Raw genomic sequence first — 12,614 nt, 5'->3', positions numbered from 1 at the left:
GTTGTGTGTGGGGTGCCCGATTTTCAAAAATTCGCCAAAAATCAGGGGATGATGGGATTGCTTTGAAACTTGGCATGCGTGTGTATATCCCCATGAGGTGTCATGGTGCCAAACATGAGGTTTCTAACTTGAACAGAAAAAAAGTTGTATAATTTTTTAGCTTTCAATGCAAGCCTATGGGGGGGGGGAAACGGAGCTCCGGATCCGGATCCGGAGCTCCGGGCGGAGCGGAGCGGAAGTGGGCGGAGCGGGGGCGGGGCGGAGCGGCCCGATCCGGAAAATGGCGGATCTGCAAGTGAAGCGGAGCGGGGGGTCCGTGCACACCCCTAATGGAAACCTTTCATAGACTTTTTGCAGAGACTAGAAAAAAACAACAACTTGTTTAACTGTGGATTCAATGAATGAGAAGAAAATGTTAAAATGAAAGAAAGAGAGAAATTCTTTTTAATTATAGAGTAAGAGAAAATATTGTTACATATTCTTTGCTGTGGAGGGAATCGGAAGTCCATCTTAGTTGTGTATTTTTTTTTATGTTTTCTGTGTTGATGTTTGATTTTATGTTTTGTCATGTTTATGTGTTTGTTTGTTTGTGTATTAGAAAATAATAAAACATTTATACTGGAATGGGAGGGGGTGCCAACTTGTCTTTCACCTTAGGCCGCCCCTGGGTTGTATCCAGTGAGTTATGAACAATGTTAGTCTAACAAGTTCCATGTATTTCAGTGGGTTTTCGCTAAGTAGGACAAGCATAGGATATAATCCTAGGTACCCTCCCGAACTGTTGGACCATAACACCAGCCATCCCCAGCCAGTGTTGGCCATGCTGGAGCAACAGATGTAACACTTGAACCTTTGCTCCAGTATAGAAGAGCAAAGAACAAGACATCTGCATCCAGGCGTCCTCCTTCCCCAACTTGTGTAAGGTTTTTTTCCATTGGCTTTGTAGTCGGCGGACGGAGAAGGATGGAGTAAAGAATATCAGGAAGCTTGAGCCTGGTGAGGGGTCATGGCATGGGGAGAGTCTCAAGGTCTGGACTGGGAGAGCAACCCAGGGGAGGAGCCAAAGCTCAATGGTAGAGCACCTGCTTTGCATGCAGAAGGTCTCAGGTTCGAACCCCAGCATCTCTGTGTAGGGTATGAAAAACTCTTGCCTGAAACCATGGGGAGCCACTGCCAGTCAGTGTCAACAATACTGGGCTTAGATGGACCAATGCTCTGACTCAGTACAAGGTCTGCATTTGGCTCACAGGCCAGATGTTCCCAACCCCTCTCCTATACACCCTTACCTTGGAAGTAAACATACTTCTGAGTGAACGTGCCTAGAATTCCTGCTCTGAAATCTACAGAACTTCTTCCAAGCCAAGTTAGGGTTATTGTTTTTCGAAGTTATTACTAGCGGTTCACTTCCAGGGGCATTTATTTTAATGAACAATGTTAGAAATAGGTAGCCAGATGGGTGAAAGATTGTCAACTCAATGGCTTCAGCTTCTTACTGTGTGCGTTTTTTAAGTCGCCAAGGCAACCAGCGGAGCAATGACATCGGATCTTGTTAAAACCCCAACTAGGACACCCGGTTGCTTAGCTACTGTCCATGCAGATGACATTTCTCTAGATGACTCACCCTATTAGGATAACTCAAAGCAAATATTGTGCACACATTTTCAGACCACAGCTGGTGGCCACAGATGGGTAGTCTAGATTTGGAGCAGAGCCAACTCTTTTCTTTTTAACTTTTCTAAACAGGAGGAAGGAAATCCCGCTTAGCAAGATTGAGCTCTTGAGAATGCATTCTGCATGGGAGGTGGGACGGGCTGAGAGTCTGTGACTGGCCCAAAGTCACCCAGTAAGCTTCCATGGCCAAGTGGGGACTAGAACCCGGATCTCCCAGCTCCCTGCCCAACACTCCTAACCACTACGCCACACTGGCTGTCCATCTTGTCATGAACGTCTGCACAATATCTTTTGACCACAACAGCAGTGACTGCCGTGCGTGTCACCCATTCAGCAAAAGGAGTGGGGTCAAAATTAACCCAAATATCTGCCATATTACCAAATTACTGAAAATGCCAGGAACTAAAGCCTTAAGGGAATAATTTCAGCCTTTTGGAATGAGGAAACACACACAAACACACCGGCCGAAAAAATTGCAAAGAATTGTGGTCAGGAAAAACACAGATTTTGCACGCTGCTGGTATATATGGAATTTGTGTGTGTTTCGATTCGGTTTCTAGGTTTTTCATTTCTTTGCTTTATGTTATAATCGGCATCGTTATCCCAGATAACTCACTTTGCTTTTTAGATGTCTGAAAATCTGTACTTTGGTGGTGCAAGAAAAACTGTTGGTGGTTTTGCTAACCCATCAAATTGAGTCCCACATAAAGCTATACTTTCTGTTTCTGTTTTCCAGAAAATCTGGATGCAATGATAGCTCTACAGACAAGAAAGAAACTTGAAAAACCCAGTGCCAAAACCAAACTACCATCAGGTATTACGTTAGTCTGTTATCCCTCCTCTTTTAGTGTCTTTCCCAGAAGATTTAACATGAACTATGGCCAGGCACTCCTTTAACCCTGGTTCGTATGTGGTGTAATTTATTCCCATATCCCCTCCATTTTTGATTGCCTTCATGGCAGTGGAGGCTGGTGGCTCTGATGTCAGTGGGGCAGTGAATCCACTCTGGGTTTCAGTCACAACTCTAAAGGAGCCATCCAATGTGCGGAAGTTGCCAGTGAAGAGTGGCCAGTAGTACTACAGCTTTTTTAGGGCTGCTGCACCCTTTCTGCCAAATCAGTAAGCCACCCAAAAGCATTAAAGTTCCATACAACACATAACAAGTTAGAGGATTTCCTAATGACGTGCATTTGAAGATGCTGAGGATACAAGAGTAAGGAGATGGTCTTCTTGCCACCTCTCTAGACAAGAGCACTGAAGAGGCTGATAGCACAAAAGCAGCAGCAGCGAAAATGGAAAAAGAGTACGAAACGCTGAAAGATTCCACAAAAGCTGAAGAACAAAATACAGGCAACAATGAGGAGCCGAAAGGTAAGAGCCTAAGGTGGCTGTATCATTTCCAGCAGGTGTCATCAAACCTTTATCTCGGGGATGGAGAATCTCTGGCCCATGCATTTTAATCTGGCCCATGGAGATTCCCCATCCAGCCAGTGGAGATGTGGGTGCCCTCCATGGGCCTCATCCCCTTCCCTACCCAAGCCCCACCCATTCCCAAGCCCCACCACCTAGCCTAGAGGCTTAAGGGTAGGGTGGGAGAGGAGTATCCTATTATCTCCCATCTGTGACTGGAGCTACTCCCCCAGACATCATTTGGCCCATGGAGGGTTGGGTGGGGATGGTTCATCCAGCCCACAGCCCACCCAAAAGTAGTTCCCCAGGCCTACTTTATCTAATATAGTTATTACCATGGCTGGCTGCCAAAAGCACAGATAAGGAGAACCATACTGGATCAGATTAGAGCTCCATTTTGATATTCCAGGGGTCCCTTACAAGGCACCGGATCCTCGAGGTCATTGGGGAAATTCCTCCGCTGATCGACTGAGTCCAGGCTTCCCCCAAGCCCCCACAAGGAAACTGGCTTCCACCACCTATTGATTTTGAGAGAGTAGCAGGACTCTTATTGTTATATATTACTATAACTTTGGACCCAATCCGGTCTGCTCTGGACTGCCTTGGCCCAATCCGGTCCCAATCCAGATTTGGCCCGAAGCAGGCCGAATGGGCCTGCTTCAGTTCAGATTCGGAGTTTGGACCCGAAGCAGTGTACAACCTTACTAATGGCTCCCTGGAGTTGGTCCTCCTCTTCCCCCACTGCAATCTCTTCACCTGCCTATTGCTCCAGCCAGGACAACAGCCGTGGTGGTAAGATGGAGCAATAGATGCCACTGCCCACTTGCTCTCTGGCTATCTACCTGTCAAGCAAGCAAGTGGTAGCAATGAGAGTTCCAACAGCAGCTGGTAACAATGGTGGCAAGAAAGTAGACTCACAGAGGGAGGGGGGCCATTGAGGCCCTCAAAAACCTGGAACCAGCACAGATGAGCTTTCTCTTATCCAAATGGGACCTTGCCCGGGCAGCAACGGTATTCACCAGCTCTGACTCCTTGGCAACTATTTCTGGTTCCTAGCTCCCACCTGGAAGCTGCTGATGGCCGAATGGTACCATGTTTTTATGAAAAATGGAACTGCCCCGCATGTGGTGCGGGGCTGAACTCCTTGGAGAAAAGGGTGGGCTTGAAACTTGGAAAAACAAATCAGTCATAAGGTTATCCCATCCAGTGATGGATTCGTGCTGTTAACCCTAAGCAGAAGGAAATGGGAAAGCAACAATGAATCTCTGATGCAAGCAGAGCCATTATCTTTCCTTTCAGACTCAGAACGCTGCTTTTGCAACCCAAATTCAATACGTTCAGTGTGCCACCGCCGCTTAAGATTCGCCCCTAATTGCATCTCTCCCTTTTTAAAAACGTAAAATCGTTAGCTGGTTCAATAGTCTGGGCCGAGGATATTGATCAGTCTGCAACGCAAGAGGTTGTAAAACACACACACCAAACGTCTGTAACTCGTTTCCAGTCAAAAATACGGCCCGCTGAATGGCTCAGGAAGAAATACAGATGATGGATGGAAGGGGAGCTTTTAGCCCTCAGTGCTCTCTGCATAACCACTTGTGCAGCGTCGTACGCAAGGATTTGCTAAGAGGCAAGCAAAGCCTCTGCAATATTTGATCTGTGATGGTTCTTTCTAGAGGTCAACAGAATTTTCCTCCCCTCTACCACACTTGTGCAAAGCCCATATCGCCACAGGTGTTAGTAGTTGTGTTCCTGGTGGTTCCACATGGACCTGTGGTCTGGTTGGAGTCCACCAGGAGAAGAGCCTTCAGTGTGGTGGCCCCCTTCCTACGGAATTCCCTGCCATCGGAGGTCAAGCAGATGCCAACACTGTGTCGCTTCCGCTTCCTCCTGAAAACGTCATTGTGTCAGGAAGCTTTCCTTGAGTAACCAGCCACAGTTATACCAGGACTTTGTTCTTTCTCCCTACATTCCTGCACAGCACAGAGCTCCATAGGAGCTGTAGTTCTCCGACCTCCTCAAGCTCCTTGTCAGGACATCGAAACATAACATTCAGCCACCAATAAGGTTTGGTAGCAAGGTGGAGTAAGCAGTGTGATACATTAAAATCCAAAGTACCTATAATCGAAGGATGCTAAATCACACCATAATTGATTCAGGACACCAGAAATGTGTCCAGTTTACTATACGTTGCCAATCACCACTTGAAGCTGCAGTCACCAATATTGGCGTCTGTGAACCAATCAATATTGATTTATGGCGTTATAGGAGCTACCATCTTGTATTCCAGGATTATTTGTTTAAACCAGCCTTTCCCAACCTGGGACTCTCCAGATGTTTTGGACTATGACTCCTAGGATTCCCAACTCTTGCTCATGCTGGCTGGGGATGATGGGAGTTGAAGTCAAGAACATCTGGAAGGCACCAGGTTGGGAGTGCTGATTTAAATCATAGGTTATAGCCAAATTCATCTGAAATATTTTGAACCCGTACTCTCATACACAATCCTATTTAATTCAATGGCTTTACACGTGAGTTAATAAGAAGAGAATCTGCCTGATTTATTCTTCGCAACATAGACTAGCTTTCTGAATTTTTCTTCGGACAAATATTCCCCAGCTGCTAGCACTTAATTCATCTGTTCCTCAAACGACCAGCTCTTGACAGGATGAGACAGGCAGAGCTGGCAGTAAGAGCATTCCAGGAGGCTAACAGCTCTTGTATTTCCTAACAAAAGCGAGCATGTTATTATCCGTGAAGCTCCAGAAAAGTTCAGAATCCATTAAATTATTATATTCCCCCAGAGTCCACATTAGCTTAGTTTTGAAGCTAATTTTGTCCTGGCTGCACCGTAGGCAAAATGATTCGCTGATACTTCAAATTGGAAACACACTGCATTGTACAGGCACAAGATTTATTATTATTATTATTGTTGTTGTTGTTGTTGTTGTTGTTGCTATTCTAAAATACCATTTTAACCCTTGGAAAATGCAGCCATATTTACATGTCGGTCTCTTCATTGGATTGGGTTTTTTAAAAAAATTACCAAGTCTCAAGTGCTTTAATTTCACAGCTGGGAATTATTCTCAGAAAATCAGGAGGGAACGGCTTGTGTTCAACTAGGGTGGCCCTTGGTAGATCAATCTGTGCAAATCCAGGGGGAGGATCTGACCTTAGCTTTCTTTCAAGTGGGCTCTTTCCTTTAGATGTAATAATTGCAGGATTGCCCCATAAAATGTAAGACCAATGATAGATTGAATTGAATCCACACTGTAACAAAATATAGCAAATTAACCACACAAAGGGCCTGATGACAGAGAGGGACATAAGCAACTGGGCCTTAGTTCCCCCATCCTGTGTGCCAGTCACATGCCAGGGGGGTTGCATAATTTTCCTCGCTCACCCGTCTTGCCATGCCATATTAACCTGACAGGGATGGCTTGTTGCCATAGTTAATAAGCCAGCCCAGGACCCTAAAATGACCCATTGGTTGTTAAGGATGGACAGAATCCACCATCTCTGGGTTCACCCAACATGGCAAGCCATGCCAGCGAAGGTAATTACTCAAATCCCCCAGGCATGCAGGGAGGGGGAAAGAAGAGACTGAAAGAACTGGGCATGTTTTGCCTGGAGAAGAGATTGAGGGGAGACATGATAGCACTCTTCAAATACTTGGAAGGTTGTCACACAGAGGAGGGCATGGATCTCTTCTCGATCATCCCAGAGTGCAGGACACGGAATGATGGGCTCAAGTGACAGGAAGCCAGATTCCAGCTGGACATCAGGAAAAACTTCCTGACTGTTAGAGCAGTACAACAATGGAACCAGTTACTCAGGGAGGTTGTGGGCTCTCCCACACTAGAAGCATTCAAGAGGCAGCTGGACAACCATCTGTCAGGAATGCTTTAGGGTGGATTCCTGCATTGAGCAGGGGGTTGGACTCGATGGCCTTAGAGGCCCCTTCCAACTCTACTCTTCTGTGATTCTAAGTCACCATGGCTTCTTTCCCCCTTCATGGTCATGCGAATCCAGTTGAGACGTCTAAACTGCTAATAAGTGCTTTGATCTCTCTCTTCTTTCCTATTTTTTTCTCTTTAAAGGGAAAGCAGAAGCGTATTTGGAAGCCATCAGAAAGAACATTGAATGGCTGAAGAAACACAACACGCAGGGAAATAAAGAAGGTAGGATGCGAGAACTTTGTCATGCCGAGGACACAGATCATGTTCATCTCAGAATTTTGCTCAGTGGTATAAATTGGCATAAGGTTTAGAACTAGGGTTTTAGAAAACCAGAGTAAGGAAACATAAAGACGAGTATTCTATTTTCCTGGAAAAACCAGCAGCTTTGTTGATTCATTTCTATGATCCTCTTCTGGCAGGAGCAAGTGTTTTGCAAAGCTGCTGGATCTTAATTGCCCATCTGGAAAAAAAAAAGGGGGGGGAAGCTTCCCCAAAATACTTTGCAATAGGGAATAATATATTGTTGATGGGAAAATCCGTTCCCACCACCACAGATACTGTGAGAATTGCAGCTAAACTGGGAACGAACAGGGAAGACTGAGGAGGATGGTGGTGGATTATTAGCAATCCTGCTAATAAAAAACTGCTGGCTCTGTGTCCCTGTGAGCCCTGATTCTGCTACACCACTGCTGAATACTGTATCTGCATTATAGAAGGCAACTTCAAGAGGGCTTCAGTGGAAGATCTCAAGGCTTAAGGAGTTTGATATGGAAAGAGGCACAACCTGATCATTGTCTCCTCAGAAGTAACTTATATTGAGTTCAGTGGGACTTACTTCTGGGCAAGTGTGTCAGAAAGTAAATCTCTAGGTACTTTGAACTTCATTTTTCAGCATTCTTGACCATTGGTCTTGCTAGCAGGGGCTTCTGGGAGCCCAAGTCCCGAACATCTGGAGATGTACCTTCACTCCAGATCTTCTACCTTCACTCCAGAGTATAGGATTGCAGACCAACAGTGCAATCTTAGACATGTCAACTCAGAAGTATGTTCCATTGAGTTCAATGGGGCTTATCCCCAGGGTAAGATCGATGGCTTCTTTCCTCCTTGGCTGGTCTTGGGAGAGAAACCACCACAGAGCTTTCTGCATCAACTGGGAGGGAGGGGTGGGTGAAAAACCTAAGCAGGGTTTTCCCCCTCCAACGCCATAGCTCTGTCTACAGTCTCAGTATCCTATGGCTCCTCATACACTGCCTAGGGGTTCTAGGATTGCTCTCTCAGGACTACCAATATTTAGAGTTCTGGGTTTTCTTTTTGCCATTTCGCACTGACATAGCCGAATGTTCTCCAACAAGCGTAGCCTTAGGTTTCCCTACCAAAACATCTCTAGCTGCAGGCCTGGTGCGCAGATTTTAGCGTTCTGTAAAACAAAAATTGAAACTGGAAGAACCTTGAGTGTGCAATCCCGAGAAGATGAAGTATAAGGAAAGGAAAATCTCAACAAAAAAGAAACCCTAAATGAAGAAAAACTAGGACGAGAGATGCTGTGGCAAATATACACAGTATTGGGATTTGAATTATTAATTTGTAAAAGCTCCACGTTCAGTTCCTTAGGCGTAAATGTTAATTGAGATGACAGATGGAAGATATTGCTGATTTTTTTGGCTAATGTGCCCGTTATCATACTTTTCTACAGAACTGAAGAGAGATCAGTGATGTGCTTTGTCTATTAATTGTTATAGCACCGGGAGACATATTTACCCAATTATTCATAATATGCAAGTTCTTCCATTTATATTAACGCTCATCATCTGGAAAGTTAAGCCGAAACACTGAAATGAACATAAAGTAAATGACACGAAGACTTCGTTGCCTATTCAGTTCAGATAAATTAGCCGAGCAATTATAAAATTCTCCTAATAGCTGCAGAAAGTGAATGCTATGAAATATGGCAGGGTCTTTGTGTTTGCAGATAGATTCACAATATCCTGCTCTCAATGTACTAATTGAAAGTCAGATCTTTATTTATTTATTTTATTTATTTAAGGATTTTTATGCCGCCATTCAGCCAAAAAAGGCTCTCACGGCAGCTTACAAAAGTATTTCTTGATCTTCTAACTTAGAGGATGAAAAGTGAACGCAGAACTGGAATACATAGAGATCAAGACTGCTAGGTGGCTTACAAGAATTATAAAATACAATAAAACAAATTTAAAATAAACAAATGTATATGAAGGTTGGCCCATGATCCAGGTTTGGTTCCCAATCCACCAGTGGAAGACTACTGGTGTAGAGAGCCAAGAATTCTACATTTGATGGCATGTAGCTGAAAGATGGTGGTCAAACTAAGGTGGACCATTGGAAGTCTGCAATTCTGTGCACCCTTTCCAGGGGTAAAATTGGATCCAAAAGGAACATAGGAAACCACCTTATACCAGGTTGTGTTTATTGTTGATCTAGTCCAGCATTGTCTCCTATGACTAGCAGTGGTTCTCCAGGGTTTCAGGTAGAAGTCTTTTACATCACCTTCTACCTTATCCTATGAACTAGAAAGGCCAGGAAATAAACCTGAGGTCTTCTGCATACAAAGCATGTGCTCCATTCCTGAAGCTCAATATGGTGATGAAGTGATGGATGCATTTAGCTGAGGTTGTCTAATGGATTCTATCATTTCAGGCTACAGGTGAAGGATACTGCTTTCAAATGATTCTCTTCTTTAAAAAAAATCCCTCCAAACTGAAAATGAGTACACCAGGGGGAAAGTTCCAGCCCTGGGGAGGGCAGAAGGTAGATCTCCAGGTGTGAGAGCTACCTTCTGCCAGGATTGCTAGTGGTCAGGTATGCTGGGAGTTGAAGTCCAAAAGATCTGGAAGCTTACCTTCTTCCCACCCCTGTCCTAACCCAACCATTACTATGCTAATTTTCTATTGGTAATGAGTTTTTAACATACAAGAACATCTGAAAACATGATTCCTCATGACCACCACCACCACCACCACAACTTGAAGTGGTGCAGTCTGTTTTGCCACCTCATTGCTGCTTGTGTAAGACCATGCCTAAATCCCATTAAAAGTGAAACTTAATTCTGTGTTGACATGCATGGTAATCCACATAATTTCTATTTGTTATTTGTTTATTTACAGTAATTGTATATCACTTTTTAGCCCACCATGGCCCTCAAAGGTCAAGGCATTCAGCTTTTCTTGTCACAGAACCTGAGTTTGCTTAGGATCAGATATATTTGGGATGTTTCTCCCCATTTATTCACAGTCTATACCCAGTAACCCAGAATGCTTCCTTAACGCATTGTCCTTTGAATCCAAGGTCAAGAGTTTTTAATTCCCATTTTCCAGGTGTGTATTTTATAGGTGTTGGGAAACCTGAATAAGACCTTAAATATTTTTTTTATTTTATTTTATTTTATTTTTTTTATATACCACCCCATAGCCAAAGCTCTCTGGGCAGTTTACAAAAGTTAAAAACAGTGAACATTAAAAGTATACAAAATTTTAAACCATCAAAAATATAAAAACAACAGTATAAAACAACAGTATCCATTTAAACCACAACAGTTCTGGGGTCCATTAAAAAACAAACAAACTTAGCATATGTTGTTAAATGCTGTTAAATGCTGGGGAGAAGAGAAATGCTGGCGCTGAAAAAATAACAATGTTGGTGCCAGGCGAGCCTCATCGGGGGAGATCATCCATAATTGGGGGGCCACCACTGAAAAGGCCCTTTCCTTGTTGCCATCAAATGATTCTCCTTAACCTGCCAAGTAAAACAGTCAAGTTTACAGGGAAGACCTGTTGCAAGCAACATTTGTGGTATAAATTCATTCTTGCGTTCCAGATTACGACCTTTCCAAACTGCGAGACTTCATTGATCAACAAGCTGATGCTTACGTCGACAAGGGCATTCTGGATAAAGAAGAGGCGGACGTGATCAAACGTATCTACGGTAGCCTGTAAAGAACAGAACAGAAGATGTCTCTTGAAGCTGTAGAGAGGTTTAGTCTATCTTCACCCACCTCTAGTTTTATGACCTACAACCTTCTTTCTCCCCGCACCCCACTACCCTGTCTCTACCCCTAAGAGGTTATTAGAAAGTATTCTGTCTTCATTGTACTGAATCTTTTCCAGGTTAAAAAAATATATATCTTTGTCAACAGTCCCCAATGACTGCATATCCATTCTTCCATATACCTTCACCATTCCACTTAAGGCAGAATTTTGCTGCCTTCTTTATCGTTAACAGGGTAAAATGCCAACATGTTCCCTTTAGCCTAACTTTAGTCACCAAGCAGCTCTTTGAGACAAGACAAGTGTTTTTGAAGAAGAGTTCCTTTCCCCCCAGCATCCACCAACTTGTGACACCATTCAATGGCTTTTTAGAGATGCTTTTTGGTTTGCAAAGGGCATTACTTGGGGCAAAATAAAACAAAAACTCAAGTAAATATTTGCAAAGAAAGTTCACGTTCAAGTTCCCATTTGCTGTTTCTATTATTTCAAGTCCACGATGGTCCTGTTTCAATGCATTAGCGCTATCACCATTTCCTTGTTGTCTGTATGTTTGTCTTGTGTCCGTGTGCCATTATGTAGCTGCTAAATGTTCAACACTGCATCAGCCTTGAAAAGAGATCTTACAGGGAGAAGGAGCTGCATTGCCATGGAATTGCTATGGTCAGGTACAGTAGCAACCTTCTCATTAATTCACACACTCCATCGCTCCTGAATAAGTGTTATTTCTCTGTGCATGCATAAAGAATGGAATCCTTGATGTGAGTAACCTAATGACACATGTAAATAGGTGTTAATTTCTAACGACAAAACAAAAAAAAATGTAAAAGCAACCCATTAGAGGAGCTTAGAATTAGAGGTGTGCTGGTTTGCCAATCAAACCAGGTCAAATTTGGAGCGGTCCACCATCCCTCCTGCCTTGGCGTCAAAGGAAATTGCTATAATTCCCAGAGCTCTTTTGGACTCCATGGCCCATTTAGCAGCAGTGTTTCCCAAATGCCTGATAGCTGAAGCATTCTGAATTAACATTGGAAGCCGCTTCCAACTTGCACTTCAGAAGGATGACTTTTACCTCGTGTGTCTCCATGCAACTCGCTGTTCCAAATGTTACATGAAGGTGGCTGTGTCTTTCTTTTCTCTTTCTTTTTATGGGTTTTTCGGGTGAGTCTCCATCAAGAGTAAGTTTGCTTGCTTAGAAAAAACCCTAACCTGCTTTTTCAAGGTGGTTTACAAGAAGTGAAAACACACAAGGTAATAATAATAATAATAATAATAATAATAATAATAATAATAATAATAATAATAATAATAATAATAAAAAAATACAATAAAATACCCCATCAACCTCACCTATAAGCAGCAGCAATAAAAAAAATTAAAGCATTAAAATTAGCCAAACACAGACTGGAATAGTAGTGTCTTTGAGGACCTCTTGAAAAGCAGAGGTGATGGAGCTATGCATATTTCCCTGAGAAGGGAGTTCTAGAGATGCGGGGCCACCACCGAAAAGGCTCTGTCCCTGGGAGGTGCCAATGTAGGAGCTATCTATGGAAGGCCAGGA

General features: G+C 43.5%; 1 protein-coding gene across 1 annotated transcript in view; it reads left to right on the top strand.

Annotated features, from left to right (window-relative positions):
* Positions 1–11,345, top strand: part of SCG3 (secretogranin III) — a 37,957-nt gene extending 26,612 nt beyond the window's left edge. Inside the window, exons 9-12 of the mRNA XM_063142517.1 lie at positions 2,408–2,485; positions 2,917–3,042; positions 7,179–7,259; positions 10,887–11,345. Of these exons, the coding sequence (XP_062998587.1) occupies positions 2,408–2,485; positions 2,917–3,042; positions 7,179–7,259; positions 10,887–11,005 (404 nt within the window). The 3' untranslated portion in view covers positions 11,006–11,345. The remainder of the gene's footprint in view (positions 1–2,407; positions 2,486–2,916; positions 3,043–7,178; positions 7,260–10,886) is intronic.
* Positions 11,346–12,614: the final 1,269 nt, after the last annotated feature.

Source organism: Elgaria multicarinata, chromosome 16 (genome assembly GCF_023053635.1).
Source record: "Elgaria multicarinata webbii isolate HBS135686 ecotype San Diego chromosome 16, rElgMul1.1.pri, whole genome shotgun sequence".
Lineage (NCBI taxonomy): Eukaryota > Metazoa > Chordata > Lepidosauria > Squamata > Anguidae > Elgaria > Elgaria multicarinata.
The sequence above is the reverse complement of the archived record's forward strand: the minus strand, read 5'-3'. Positions and strand labels throughout refer to the sequence as shown.